Source organism: Anomalospiza imberbis, chromosome 12 (genome assembly GCF_031753505.1).
Source record: "Anomalospiza imberbis isolate Cuckoo-Finch-1a 21T00152 chromosome 12, ASM3175350v1, whole genome shotgun sequence".
NCBI lineage: Eukaryota > Metazoa > Chordata > Aves > Passeriformes > Viduidae > Anomalospiza > Anomalospiza imberbis.
In genome coordinates, this window is record NC_089692.1 from 3,375,382 (window position 1) to 3,389,556 (window position 14,175).

General features: G+C 35.5%; 1 protein-coding gene across 2 annotated transcripts; it reads left to right on the plus strand.

Annotated features, from left to right (window-relative positions):
- Positions 1-1,482: 1,482 nt before the first annotated feature.
- On the plus strand, positions 1,483-13,917 carry SLC7A9 (solute carrier family 7 member 9). 2 transcript variants are annotated; one of them, XM_068202504.1, is made up of 14 exons: positions 1,483-1,594; positions 2,186-2,529; positions 2,766-2,891; positions 4,140-4,287; positions 5,226-5,468; positions 6,025-6,150; positions 6,489-6,588; positions 7,942-7,986; positions 8,375-8,498; positions 9,652-9,755; positions 10,536-10,632; positions 11,887-12,036; positions 12,595-12,769; positions 13,682-13,917. In XM_068202504.1, exons 3-14 carry the CDS (start codon positions 2,787-2,789, stop codon positions 13,744-13,746), a joined length of 1,482 nt encoding a protein of 493 aa, XP_068058605.1. In that variant the 5' UTR covers positions 1,483-1,594; positions 2,186-2,529; positions 2,766-2,786; the 3' UTR covers positions 13,747-13,917. The 2 variants fall into 2 exon arrangements, with proteins under 2 accessions (XP_068058605.1, XP_068058606.1); XM_068202505.1 differs by lacking the exon at positions 2,186-2,529 and having other exon boundaries at positions 1,493-1,594.
- Positions 13,918-14,175: the final 258 nt, after the last annotated feature.

A 14,175-nucleotide genomic window follows, 5' to 3' on the forward strand; every position in this document is an offset into this window, starting at 1 on the left:
GTTCATTTAGTCATACATCACAATTACCATGAAAAATATTGTAAAAGTCCTTGTAAAACTTTCATAAAAAGGAATATATCGTTCATAGCTGCCTTTTCATGTGGTTGTAGCATGACTATAATTTTAACATGTTTTATTCTCTTTATCTGTAGGCAGAAAAAAAAAACCCAAAGTTTTGTCTGGCCATTCTTACTGTGGTAATTTTTCAACAAGAAGTTATTTAAGATGGAAGAACTTCTCTTGTATCTTAACCCAATTTCTGTGAGAATTAAACAAGAAAAACAAAGAGAGGAAAAAGCCAGTGACTAAAAAAGTTTAGTTTTGATTTTATTTTCTGAACCAACATTACTTGGCAACCTCATTCTTGGAGAAAAACAAGTTTGCAGTGTAGTCTGGCTCAACCATCAGAAAACATGGTAAATATAAACTAACAAGTGTTTCACATGTTCTTAAGAGTCCATTTTTAGTCACAGATTTACATCATCATTGCAGAGGGAATTCCTGTTGATCAATCCAGCATGCTTAAAAAGTTTGTTAAAAAGTGAGGAAAACAATTGTCAAATTTTGCTTAGGATGTTTTGTTGATACTCAGACCCAACAATTTGGTCTTAATTTCCAGCCCTGCACTGCACGTTTATGAGCCATTATCTCAACAAGGCAACAAATGTTAAATGTTAACACCAGGAGCCAGTACCTGAACATCTTTTAGCTTTTAACAGTAGGTATTTATTGACAAACTCTTTTAGAGGGGTTGGTCAGGACTTACTGATTGGAGTGTCATACAGCAAAGGAGTTGTACAACTGCATTGCTAAAAACAATTAAGTTATTAACATGTTTAAGTGTCTTTTTGCAAGTGTTTTAGGAATGACTAGCTCAAATGAGAGCAGTTACCTTATTACAGAATTCAGGATAATAATACCTTTTTTCCTGGATATACGGCTGCATAGAAACAGAGAATGGCATTTTTCACTGAAGCAAGATCTTTAAATATTTACAAAAATGGAAAATATTTGTAGCTGCAAGCAAAGGGAACACCAGCTGCCCACTCAGCTGCCTCAAGTTAATGAAAAACACAGGAAATATTTTTGCTTATGCTCCTCTACCTTCTCAAGATAGAAACATCAACTATTTTTAGTAGGAGTCACATAACATCTGGGCACATGGTTTTAATGCACCCATAATATGACAATTACTTCAAGGTTATCTTGCCAAAGCATTTCTAAATTAGCTACTGCTTGCTATAAAATGATCAAAATAGACTCTCCAAATTATGGTTGACTCTCACCATGTAATACACTACTTAGGCACTGGACATTCTCACAAAAGGAAGAAAGATAGATTTTCTTGTTTTTAAAGATAAACTAATTGGACTATCGGTTTACCTGTGGTTCCTAACTCAAAACTTCTTGCCAGAGAATGGGTTTAATGATTACCTTTTATAACCTCTGTACTTAGGCTGCTGCTCCTTCTTCATATTCTGTTTTCAGACATGGACATGCCTTGCTTGTAACTGGCTGGGAAATCTAACAGGAGAAATACACTTGGCAAGGATTCCTGGACCTGATTAACACCAAACAATTATAAATAAACAAGGTAAGTGAAAGCAAGAATTGCTAAAGGTAATGATTGAAGCAATCTAAATACATGACTTTAGGAGAGAGACGCTGGGCACAAAGCTACATTGAAGTTCAGCCACCCAAGCCCTGCATTCTTCATGTGTGCAGCTTTGCATCATAGGTTTAATGTTAGATTCATTATGATTATTTTAAAAATCTATAATTCAGAAGATAAACTTGATGACTTTATAGCCTAAATGTTTCTGAAGACCAACAATATTGAGATAGGTCTGTCAATTTCAAATGCTGCAGTTTTTTGTAGCCAGTTAATTTACAAAAACACCCAACTTATGTTTCCTACACATGATGCCTTCCAGAGTTACCATCTGTATAAAAGCATAGGGATCTTCAGCATTCAAATTCAAGTAATTATAGTTGTAGAGTCTTAGGAGAAAAGAGACTTTTGACTGAATCTACTGTAGAGACTCAGGACATAACCCAATCAATTTCCTTCACTGTCTCAGTTTGTATTTTAGACCAATACTAGGGGAAACAAGTAAAATCCTCACCAAAAAAAAAAAATCGTAAGTCTAAATTTAAATTTGAAAACAAATTCTTTACATTCCAGTTCTAAAAAGGACAAAACATTGAGTGGAAGACATTCACCCTGAATCAACACAGAGAAGACTGGTGACTCTTTCTGAGGCAAAGAGCTGCTAAACAGATAATTCTAGTAGCCCACACTCTGTTTAGCAGATGCTTCCATCTCCGAGGAACTGAGGCAAGGCCTGATTTAATGAAGAATGGAAAGAAGTTCTCCTAGATAAGAAGAAAACTAGCTTTTGGGAGGAAGATAAAATCTGTCCGGACCTTTGGAGGAGTTCAAAGGAAGGACTGGCTATAAAAGCTTGATCGTTCCAGTGAGGACATCCTGGAAACTGAATGTGAGAAGACACAGACATTCCCTGCCGGGTGGGTATAAGGAAAACCCACAGCAAGCCAGAGGAGGAGGTGAAGCTGACATCACTTCTCCTCTTCGTTTTCCTCTCTGAGCAGGTAGTTCGATGGAAGTCCTTTTCCTGTGAGCAAGTGTGTGCATGTGTTTGTTTTCTGGTAATATTTACCTGCACTATTTTGTACCCACATATATCAGCAAAAGTCAAGCAACATTAATATGCTAGAGCAAGATTTTGTTGTTATTTCCTTAGAAATTTCAACAACAAAAACAAATGGGTGAAGAAAGTTTGAAGAAAAGAAAAGGAGAGGACAAAGGAAGAGAGGACAGACAGTCCCTTCAGAGTCATGAGCCCCAAACGATGAACCTACAAAAGCAGGCAAACCTTTTTCTTTTCCCCCTTTGGTCCGTGTGTCGGGGTTGGCAGAGGGAGGCAGAAGGGGATATTTGTACATGTGCATCAGCATACAAAACCCACCGCTGTGTCCCAATTTAGCAAAAATATCCTAATATCTCAACAATGTGGTTGGTTTGCATTTTCAGAAAGAGCTAGATACTGACGTTAAATAGCTCTGATATAAACTGACTAAACCCCCAAGAATATGTCATTGAAGTTATCAGATATCAAAATAATTCAAAGACTTTGAGTTGATCAACTGAGGCATTTCATCAACTTTTTTCCCCACATGTACTTTTCAGAAGTCGTAGTGGGTTGTCCAGCTCATTGTTTCTCACAATTGGTTAGTGTTTATCGCCAGAAAATAGGCAGGGATACTTGAACACAAGTGAAAATCTGTCTCCTCCAAAAAATTACAGATGCTTTAGAAAGCAGTTGTGTCACCTCCTCTCAGGAGGGAGTGGAATTTCTCTTAATTTGAGTAGCCTGGAAAAAGATTATCTATGTGGTTTTAGTTTGGTGCTGAGACTGGAAAAATACTGATGTTATTAGAGTAACCATAGCTGTCAGAAAATATTAAAGTAGCCCGTGCCACTTATTTTAATAATACATGCCTCAGTTTCAGTGGTTTCATGTAATATTGTAGGTCTCTACAAATTTGGGAGAACATGATCTGAATCACCTAGCAGTATCAACACCATTCCTAGGTACAAATATTTCAAGTGAGGAGAGGGAAACAGCTGCTCAACAAAAACAAAAACAAAAAACAAAAAAAAAAAAAACCCCCCAAAAAAACCCCAAAAAACAAACAAAAAACCCAAACAGACTGCATCCATGAAAGACAATTTCTGAATCTTCAAAAATTCAGAATTCATCAAGTGCTTGTAAAAGAATGTCATTGCTTAATCAGAGAGGAAAGGGCAAGTTCACCCATTCAAGATTATAACTGAGACTCACATAGTCCAAAAGACAATTTAATAAAGGAAATAGGCAGGCAAAACAGAAATAGATTACTTTTGAAAACTGCAGGAGTACACCACAGGGTACATACAGATCTTGGAAAGAAGAGTGAAACTGCAAAATTGTTTCATATATTTCTTTATAGAACTGATATATCAAAAGCAAATAAAAATCACATTAGTAATGACAATTACTGTAGTTCTATGAAATTGAGAAGTCATTGGTGAATTACTAGAAATTGCTTACAAAAACATTTCATTTTATTTCAAGGTGGGCCTCATTAGTGGAATCTGTATGATTGTTGGTACAATTATTGGCTCAGGTATCTTCGTTTCTCCAAAATCAGTGCTTGCCAATGTTGAAGCTGTGGGTCCTTGTTTAATCATCTGGGCAGCCTGTGGAATTCTGGCAACATTAGGTAAAAAACTCAACAAAGAATCTGACTATTGCTTTAAATTTTCATATCTGCTGTTTCTGCATACAACTCTCATTTCATAAATTAGCTTATAGCACCTAGACCAAAATCAACTAAATCCTGCTGTATGTATGCATAGAGTACTGAACCATAAATTAAAAATGTGGTGTTTATAGATGACAAATTAAGTTTTAAAATTGTAAATCACACTCTATTTTGAAAGGAAGTTTTAGTTTTTCCTGCTTCATCCACTGACTGTAATAAAGAGAATAGTCTTCTACTTAAATAGCTGGCAATATGTGAAACTTACTGGTAGTGAGCTAGGTACTTTCTGCTAGCTTTCTACTTCTGTAATTTTAATTCTATTATCTGAAAATTTAGCATAAGCACCTCAAAATATTTCAAGAAGTAAAACAAAGAATTTTTTGAGCATTGTATCAAGTGAAGCAGCATACAAGAAAAACCTTAATTCAAGATGCCACATATAGCAATAGAATAGGAAGTATCACTGTACTTTAATGTTGAGCTTAGCAGACATTTTATTTCCAAATTGTGCAGAAAGTCTGTTTTTTCAGGCTTCCAAAAAGTATGTCAGCCAGTGCAGCTCTCACTTAAATGCTTCTTATAGTGTTCATTTCTTAAACAGAAATTGAATGAAATCAAAATGTTTGTTTGTACTGGTTTTGGTGAAGTCTGAAATATCAGTGGTAGTAATTTTTAGACTGCATCTGAATAATTTCAGGGTATCTTTTTCAATTGCTCACAAGTAGTTAAAATTTTATTTTGCATATGCAGTAAAATATACAGAAACATGAAGAGAGTAATGGTGCACCGTACAGATCAATTTCCTTCACTTTGCCACCTATTAAAAAGTGATCATCAGTTCAAGCGGTCCCAGGTTCAAAAGTGCATGAACTAAACCTGCTTTTCTTGTTATTCAGGTGCACTTTGTTTTGCTGAGCTTGGTACAATGATCACAAAGTCTGGGGGAGAATATCCCTACCTCATGGAGGCATTTGGCCCAATTCCAGCGTTTTTGTTTTCTTGGACAAGCTTGCTGGTTACAAAACCCAGCTCCTTTGCAATCATCTGTCTCAGCTTTGCGGAATATGCCTCAGCTCCTTTTTATCCAGGCTGTGATCCACCCCAAGCTGTCATCAAGTGTCTGGCAGCAGCTGCTATTGGTAAGAGCCCCAGTTTCAGACAGACCAGATCCAAAATTGCATAGTGACTTGTGTCCGGCCCCATCAAGAAGTGCACTTCAGTGCCCTGGAACTGCCTTATCTTCATCCTCACAAAGACACCAGAAATCATTAAGACACAGTCCAGTGAGTCCTCCCCACAATAACTAATGAAACAGCATAAGAAGGATAGGTTTAACAATGGCTTTTTCTTAGTCTGAGTTTTTTTTTATTCTTCATTGTGATAGATACATCTGTATAATAAACACTTATCTCTAGCAGAAAAGGGAGAAAAAATAACTGTTGAAATATTATTTCTTTATTTATCAGAATGCTGTGCAACTTCAAAATGTTTTTTATTAAAGGTATACTATAAAAATCTAATTCATAAATCTGTTTTCCCCCACTGTTTTAAAAGTTATCCAAACACAGTAAGTAAAAACTGTATATAATATAGACAAAAAGCGTGACAGAAAAGCAATACAGTAAATAAGGGGAGGGGCAATTTTCTTTAAATTCTGAGAAACAGTGCAAAAATTTATAATTTGATTTCTTGTAGTGGTAATTACAATTGTGAATTCATTGAGCGTGAAGCTGGGAAGTTACCTCCAGAATTTTCTCACAGCTGCTAAAATGATCATTGTCACAATCATTATTGTAAGTGGAATTGTTCTCCTTGCACAAGGTAATAAATTATATGTTATTTGAAAAAAATTATTTCGCTTTTGCTATGATCATTAAAAATTCCCCACTGACAGAAGTGACACAGCAATGAGGCACAGCCCTGAATCTCTTCATTCAGGGTTTTAGTTCTGCCTCTCTTGGAAACCATGGCATTTTCTTTCAGACAAGGGGGATGGGTGCAAATGCAACACTAGAGATCAATTAATACAAAAGGGTTTTCATTAATTTTGTAAGTCAAAAGTTTCAAAACATGAGACATATGATGGAATGTTTTTTCATCTGGTGGATATTACAAGAATTAATTTCAACACTGATCAATAATCTTCCTCTTATTTGCAGGAAAAACTGATAACTTCAAAGATTCTTTCAAGGGCAGTAAAATTTCTGTTAGCTCTATCAGTTTGGCATTTTATAATGGACTCTGGGCATATGATGGATGGTAAGAAATCTTTATTAACCTTCACAGTTACACTTTAACAGCCTTTAACTGGTTTACTCTCTCTCTCTCTGTAGAACTCTCTGAAGAAGTCAACTGACTTGTTATTAAGAATGTCTTGATGAATTCTGGAGAATGAACACTACTTTGGTTAAAAAAAACCCCCAGAACTCCACCCTCTTTTAGTTGCTGTTTATTAGGGAAAAAAAATATATTAGATCCCAAAAGGACTACTACTGCTTTGGTGCTGAAGGTGCTTAGATACTCCAGTAATGAGGAGAATATAAAACAGTTTAATTCCACTATGTAAGACAAAATAGCTTTCCCTGCAGGTTACCCCATCAAATTCCATTTCTTGTGAAATATGTAGTGGTGTTTGATTACTGCAGGAGAACATAAAAAGGAGCATTGTGTCAGAAATTATAAGGTTCAACTTGCAGATTTTTTCTTAGGGAATGTCTGTTGGCATAGAGTCTGTTGGCACAAATCCACTGTTATTCTTAAATGTACAAACTGCAAAAGTCTGTATATAGGTCAGTGCTTTGATAGCAAATAAGAATATAAACTTGATCTACCACATAGCAATTCCCATTTAAAAGCTTTTGAAACTGAATTTATTTGAAATAGATTATTTTTTTAGGCTGTTCCCAAGCTTGAGTATCTCAACTCAGGCATGTAAGTCTGCTAATTCAGGCATTCATATGGACTTTTTAAGAAGGCAAAGAAGCTGATCCCTAAATAATTATTTGTGTATGTAACCCCCAGGCACTAACATTTGAAAATTTGCCTTTGAACTGTAAATACTAACTCTTCAGATTTTCAGAGTGGATGAATATAAAAACCTTGTTTCAATTGGTCTACATGCTCCAGCAAAAATGGGTATTTGGAAATGATAATTCAGATGGGTAGAATCCTTAAAAAGCTTTTCATGCCTGTTTTCTAAAGGCAGTATGACTTACAGAACTGCTGTGAAACACCAGCAGATTTGCTTTTCTCTTTGTGCTTCTATTTGAAAAGACTCAGATACTGCAAAGCTTGAAGTTGAAAGGTAATTTTGTAAATCCTAGGATGTCTGCCAAATTTTTGTTTGATTATTCTGGGATATTTTATCCAAGGTTTAGAGTCTCAGAGATACTGGAGATAATGCAAAAAGAGATGGTGGATCAAGAGGCTGACTTTTGGATAAGAAGCTCACATAGGTTTTGTCCTGCTTAAAAGATTGATTTTACCATTTTCCCCCCTTTTTTAAACAGAAAGATTAAAAACAATCACACAAGAAATAACACCTCACCTCATAATGTAGTTGTATTTAAACCCCTGACTGCTGAAATACTCTATGAATGTTTTTCCTTCCAGGAATCAACTCAATTACATCACAGAAGAACTTAAAAATCCTTACAGGTAAAACTGTGTAGGAAAGCAGTGTTTTTACTGGCAAGAAATCAAACCCTATGTATTTTTCTATAAGCAAGCGTATATTTTGGTTTGTTTTTTAAATGCACTAATATTCTATTATTCAAGGTTTGAGCACTAACAGACAAAGCTAATTAGCTAATTATTATTACAGGCTTTGTATCTTTGCAAAATTTGTATTTTTCCTTTTGTACAATCCTGATTTCCATAGCTCTACAGTAAGAAAAAAAACCCCAAAACACAAATAAACAAACAAAAAAACCCTATTGAACACACCTAAAGAGCATATCAGGAAAAGTAAGAATCCACAGTTTACTATGACAACTGTACCAGTGATACAGCAATGCTGACAGGGTCTTACTTTTCCATTCTTTAGAAATCTACCACTGTCTATAATTATTGGAATCCCCTTGGTCACGGTTTGTTACGTTCTGATAAACGTTTCCTATTTCACCGTGATGACTTCAACAGAGCTCCTGCAGTCCCAGGCAGTTGCTGTGGTAAGCTACTTAATTTTGTAATAGAACATCTGAAGAATGCTGGGTGCATTGAAGTCATCTAAGTCATTGAGTTCCATTAATTTTTCGTAGGATAAAATTAATTTTAGTCTAAGCTGTTAGTGCTACCTTTCCCCCCATTATCTACTATCATTTCTTAATCTAAAATTTCAGTAATGCCTAATTGAAAGAGTAGTTCTGTCATCTCCAAATGGGAATAAAGGGAGGAAGCAAAAGTAATGCAGTCTTCAGCTAAGATTTTGTAAACATTGCAGGTCAGAGGGTGACTGCTTTCCACAGGCATCAAAAAGATGGAAAGAGAAATAACATCTGACAGTTGCTTTGCCATTTTCTGTGTTTCCAGTATTTCTGACAAAGAAGCACATGCCAAATGACAGTAGATCAAAGTTTGTTACTATGGAGATAACAGCAAATAGTCCATCATTCACCTCCACCTTATTATTTTTGGGCTTTTTTCCTTAACAAATTTGAAAGATAGGATTTTTACATTTTTTGCAAGACATACTCTTACAGGTAAAAGTAGAAATTACAGAAGTTTCTGAAACCATAAAAAATACATCTGCCCCTTCAGTTCCACTCAGTAAATTTTCTGTGTCTCTGAAATAGCTGTTGATGTCCTTCAACAATTTTCCTAATGCTAGTTTTTGGGGAAAACAAGCAATATGTGACAAGCATTTAAATATACAGTCTAGCCCAGTGAAGAAGTGCGGCCAGGCTCAGGCTGTCACGCTGTCACTACTGATGTTACTCCTTCCAGAGAGGCTGAAAACAGCTTTCTGTGTGGACAGTGCTCTGCAGCATTGCCATCTTCCTTCCTTCTGTCTTTGCAGACACATCCCAGAGCAGGCGTCTTTAACAGAATTTAATTTTTGTGTAGTTTTTACATCTGCCTTCCAATGTTTCCTACAGATGTTGCATCTTAAACATCATGGCAATAATGCTTCGTTTCATAGTGGTCAATGAATTAATTTGGCAGAGCATTCTTTAGTAATTACACAAAATAGACAACATGGTTTTGTTGGTAACATAGCTCAGATACCCATTTACTTTACTTACAAAGAGGCTCTAACATTACTGAATATACTAAATGGTAGTTAATATGATAAAAGTGATTAATTTGAATCCCATTTCCCAGACATTTGGAGATAGAGTCCTTTATCCAGCCTCTTGGATAGTTCCTCTCTTTGTGGTATTTTCGACCCTTGGATCTGCCAATGGCACCTGTTTTACTGCAGGCAGGTAAGTCCCCATTCTAAATATCTTCCCATGAAAGCTTTTGAAGGATGGAAAAATTTATATACATGTACATAAGGACGTTCTTCTGATCCACATTACACAAAATGTAATTTGAAATTGCCTGTAAATCTAGCTATATTGTTTAATTTTCAAAGAATAAACAGTGGCTATTCAGGTTTGAAAAATTAGAAAACATGGTCTCTTCTTAATTCAATGAAGGTATACCACTATAGCACAAAAGGTTTTTTTAAACTCTCATCAATTTTAAAGCTGAGAATTAAAAGCTACTAGCAAAAACATGACTACATCAGCAAAGGTAACTGAGAAGCCATTCCTTTCTACCAGTTGTTCAGTGCTTCCATTTACTATTTAAAATATTTTAAGATTTCAAAAGCATCTGAATACAATGCTGCTGTAAACACCATTTTCTGACAAAAGGTTGTCAATAGAGCTTTTTGCTATGAAACACATGAAAAAGGAAATATTTAATTAAAAGGGACACAGCCAGTAGCATTTCCCAAAATAATTTTCAATTATATGTGCAAAATAATGATTCTGAAATTAGTTTCAAGTGCACTATTTTAATACTGTTCAAAATTTATTTTAGTCCACTGCTTGATACTGGTTATTTCATTTCCCTTATTTTTAACTGCTACAATACTCTTTAAATCCCAATGCATATCAAAGAAAATACTGATGAAATTAGTGGATGTCTACTCTTAGTAACACTGTTTAAAGTCTAGGTGCCACACTAACTGCATTGCCTTGCTTTTGTTTTGTCAGACTTGTTTATGTTGCAGGTCGTGAAGGACACATGCTAAAGATACTGTCTTACATTAGTGTTAAGCACTTAACACCAGCACCTGCTATCATATTTTATGTAAGTATATATTTAAATACAGAAAAATTATTATCACCTATCACCAAAAGTTCTCCAGTAATACATACTTTCACAGCTTCTTACAAGCAGTTTTGACACCTATCATTAACCGTCTAGGCAAGAAAATTGCTAAATGCGTTTTGGAAAAAAGACTGCATGAAACCCCCAACTTCTGTAATTTAATATATTCATTCCAGAATTGGACTTTAAAAATTAAAATGGTTAAGAATAAATGGCATGAGAACAAAAACTTAAATGAATGGTTAATATTAGGGAATCCCTTCACAGGATGCTTGCAAGCAAGCTATCATTACCCTGTTTCCTCCTTGTAGGAATATTTCCTTCATGTAGAAAATTTACATCTCACTAAAAAAAGTCCAGTCAGTAAATACATTTAAGAATAAATCTAGAACATGTTGTTATTTTTATTTTACTCACTTATCTTTAAGGCAAAACAAGATCTGTTCGATCTTGTCAGGAAAATTAATGCACAAACACTAGAAGTTTATGTCCAAAAAGGAGAGAGAGGAGTCCTGTAGCTTTATTTGAATAAAGGGAGAGGCCATGGAACATTTCTCCTGGTGTCTCTCAACTTATTAGAGGACACAGCCTCCTTTTTAATCCTAATTTCCTGGTCACATTTCCCTCTCTTTTCCCATTGTCTGAGGTACATGAGGTGTACAGGCTTCCCACATCACCTAATACACACCTTTCTAATGTGTGCCCCCCCTGCTTTTTCTTTCTCTTTATGTCTCTGTTCTTTTTCTCTACATCCAGAGATGCAGCACAGTCCTGAGTGAGTAACAGTCTGTGTCAATTAGTGGAATTCCTGTGGAATTGATGGTTCTGCCCATTGCTTCTTTCACGTTTCTGTATCTGGCCTTTTCTACCCTCAGGCCCACAGTTTGTTTGTAAAGACACCTCCTCATTCCTTTCAATTCCAGTAACATTAAAAACCTAAAAATATCTTTTGTGTCTTCAAGATAGTCAGTCAACAATAAAACAGATTAATGCATGAAAATTATAAGCATTTTGACTTAAAATGAAATTAAGATTGCACACAAAAATAACCACATGTTGGCAGGAAGCAGTCACAATCTTTAAAGGTGCTGCAATACACTTAAACCCAAATATTTAAGCAAAAGCATTCACAGTTCATACTCTGGAACACTATCCATGCAGCTGTATTGAAACAGAAGTAAAATTCAGCCTTCTTCTATATTAGACTACACTAATTTTTGTTTTCATTTTTAGGGGGCCATCACTATTATTTATATTATTCCTGGTGACATTAATTCACTCATAAATTACTTTAGTTTTGCAGTCTGGATATTTTATGGTTTAACTGTACTTGCACTAATTGTTATGAGGTTTACAAGGAAGGAACTCAAGAGACCTATCAGGGTAAGTTCTGTATGGCTTTTCCTCCATTCCATAGATGCTGTAACATGAATTCACACTAAATATATCTGGCTATTCAAACAACACCCTTGGGCAGCATCCTTGTTTTTTACTCCCCTTACCTGAAATCCAACCATTTAACAGCAGATCTGCACTAGGACTAAGCTCAAAAGGACTGGGAAAAGATTACAGAATGCTGATTTTCACTTGCACAGACCACAGGGCACAAGCCAAATTTTCAGAGATGGGTAATTGCAGTCAGCAGACTACCACTGAAAGAATATCCAAAATAAGACCCCAGGTCATTGCATGTAAGTCAGTTCCCACATTTATTAAAAGGCAAACTTGTACACTGCAATGTGAAATAAGAGATATTAGTGAATAATTCGGCAGAAGAGTTTTCCCTGCCCATATTTCTGCTACTCCTTCAGTTGCCCCATCTGATTCCAGAAAATTTTAAAGTAAAAAATGCACAAGGCAATAAAAATATTCTTTCATACAGGCAACTTCTGTAAAAACAGCTAAAGAACAAAGAAGTGATTTTATCTTTGTATCTTGCAGATACCCATCATCATTCCCGTCATTGTGACACTGGTGTCAATTTTACTGGTATTGGCACCAATCATCAGTGCACCTGAACTGGCCTATTTGTACTGTACTTTATTTATACTTAGTGGACTTATAGTTTATGCACTTTTTGTTCATTTAAAATTCAGCTGGGCACAAAAAATATCAAGTAAGTATACCCCAGGTAGCCAGCTCTAAACTCAACATTTGCTCAATTTGAGATTAATTAGTATAATAAAGTTCACTGTCTTGTCAATCCCTTCTAAAGCATGGGAGCAGAATGTGGAGGGAAGCAATTTCCCTAGCATGCAGTGGGCTTTACTGAAGACTGTATTTCACTCCTTCCTGTGGAAAAGAAGTAATGTCAGACTTGAGGAAAAATTAAACTGAATTCATAAAAAACAATATATCACTGTAGTAGCACAGAGAAACAGAACTAATTAATCTGTAATGTTAGTTTTTCAGTTATCTCTATTTCAAAACATTGCTTTAGCAATTAACTGAAGATTAGCAGACAAATTCTTATGCCACCAAACACTGGGCTTTTACCTCTGATTATTAATTTTACTATCCTTACTAAAGAAAATGTTAACAGCATTAAGATAAAAAAATAATCCCAGAGCTGAGTACAGTGAAAGCTGCAAGAACCCAGCATGACCATTTATCAACAGATTGCACAGTCCCTAGAGAAACTGATATTATCTCAGGTAAAACAGGATACACAGGTATTTCTAGGAGGCTAACTGGAATTAGCTGAATGCAACAGCATTAATAGTTCTACAGACATTAAAAAATCTATCATCTGCCTCTCTTATCCCCAGGATGATTAATTATAATGTAATAATTATAGTTAATTATAATTTGAATTATGCAATTGGAAGCATTGTACTCTAATGGAAGTTTGGAAATGTGGAATGCTGTAGTTTGGATCTTAAGACTGTTTATTCCCCACCCTTTATTTTTCATTTTGAAATAGGAATACAGATTAAAAAAAAACAACTACACAGAAGGATAGTTTTCTCACTTAGAATTTGAATTGAAAGTTCTCTTATAAGCCTCTAACAATAAATCTTTTCCTCAGAGCCCATCACTATGCACCTCCAGATGCTTTTGGAAGTTGTTCCAGAAGAGGAAGTTACTGAATGAAGTTTTTTATACCCAGCAGGTTGTTTTTAAGTGCTGGTTGGAGTATATTCAATTTAGTTTGGCACGCACATATGCTTGCTAAATTGTTATGTTCCTACTGGTGTATTAGTTTTGCAACATTTCAGTACTTCAAAGCATCAAATATATATAATAAAAGATTTATAAGCCAGACTACAGTGTCCAGCAAAGCTGGTTTCATTGTTAATAAGTTATGGTGTCTTGTTTTCGGAATTAAAATTTTTAGCAAAGATGTGTTTTTATGTCTTTACAAACTATTCCATGGGTGTTAACATCTTTGAAATGGGTGTCAATGTCTCCCAGCTTCGAGCCACAGGTTTGTTACAGAGCCCAGTCTGACTCCTGAAAGAGACGGGGTCTGCACGAGGCTGAGTTTGGGAACTTTGTGGGGAAATGCCAGGTTCCAGGGGG

Excerpts from the sequence above, each read along its gene's own strand:
- SLC7A9 (XM_068202504.1), top strand. The coding sequence starts at position 2,787 with ATGGGTGAAGAAAGTTTGAAGAAAAGAAAAGGAGAGGACAAAGGAAGA. Across the intron at positions 4,288-5,225 it reads TGGAATTCTGGCAACATTAG|GTGCACTTTGTTTTGCTGAG; the intron begins GTAAAAAACTCA and ends CTTGTTATTCAG. Across the intron at positions 12,770-13,681 it reads CTGGGCACAAAAAATATCAA|AGCCCATCACTATGCACCTC; the intron begins GTAAGTATACCC and ends TCTTTTCCTCAG.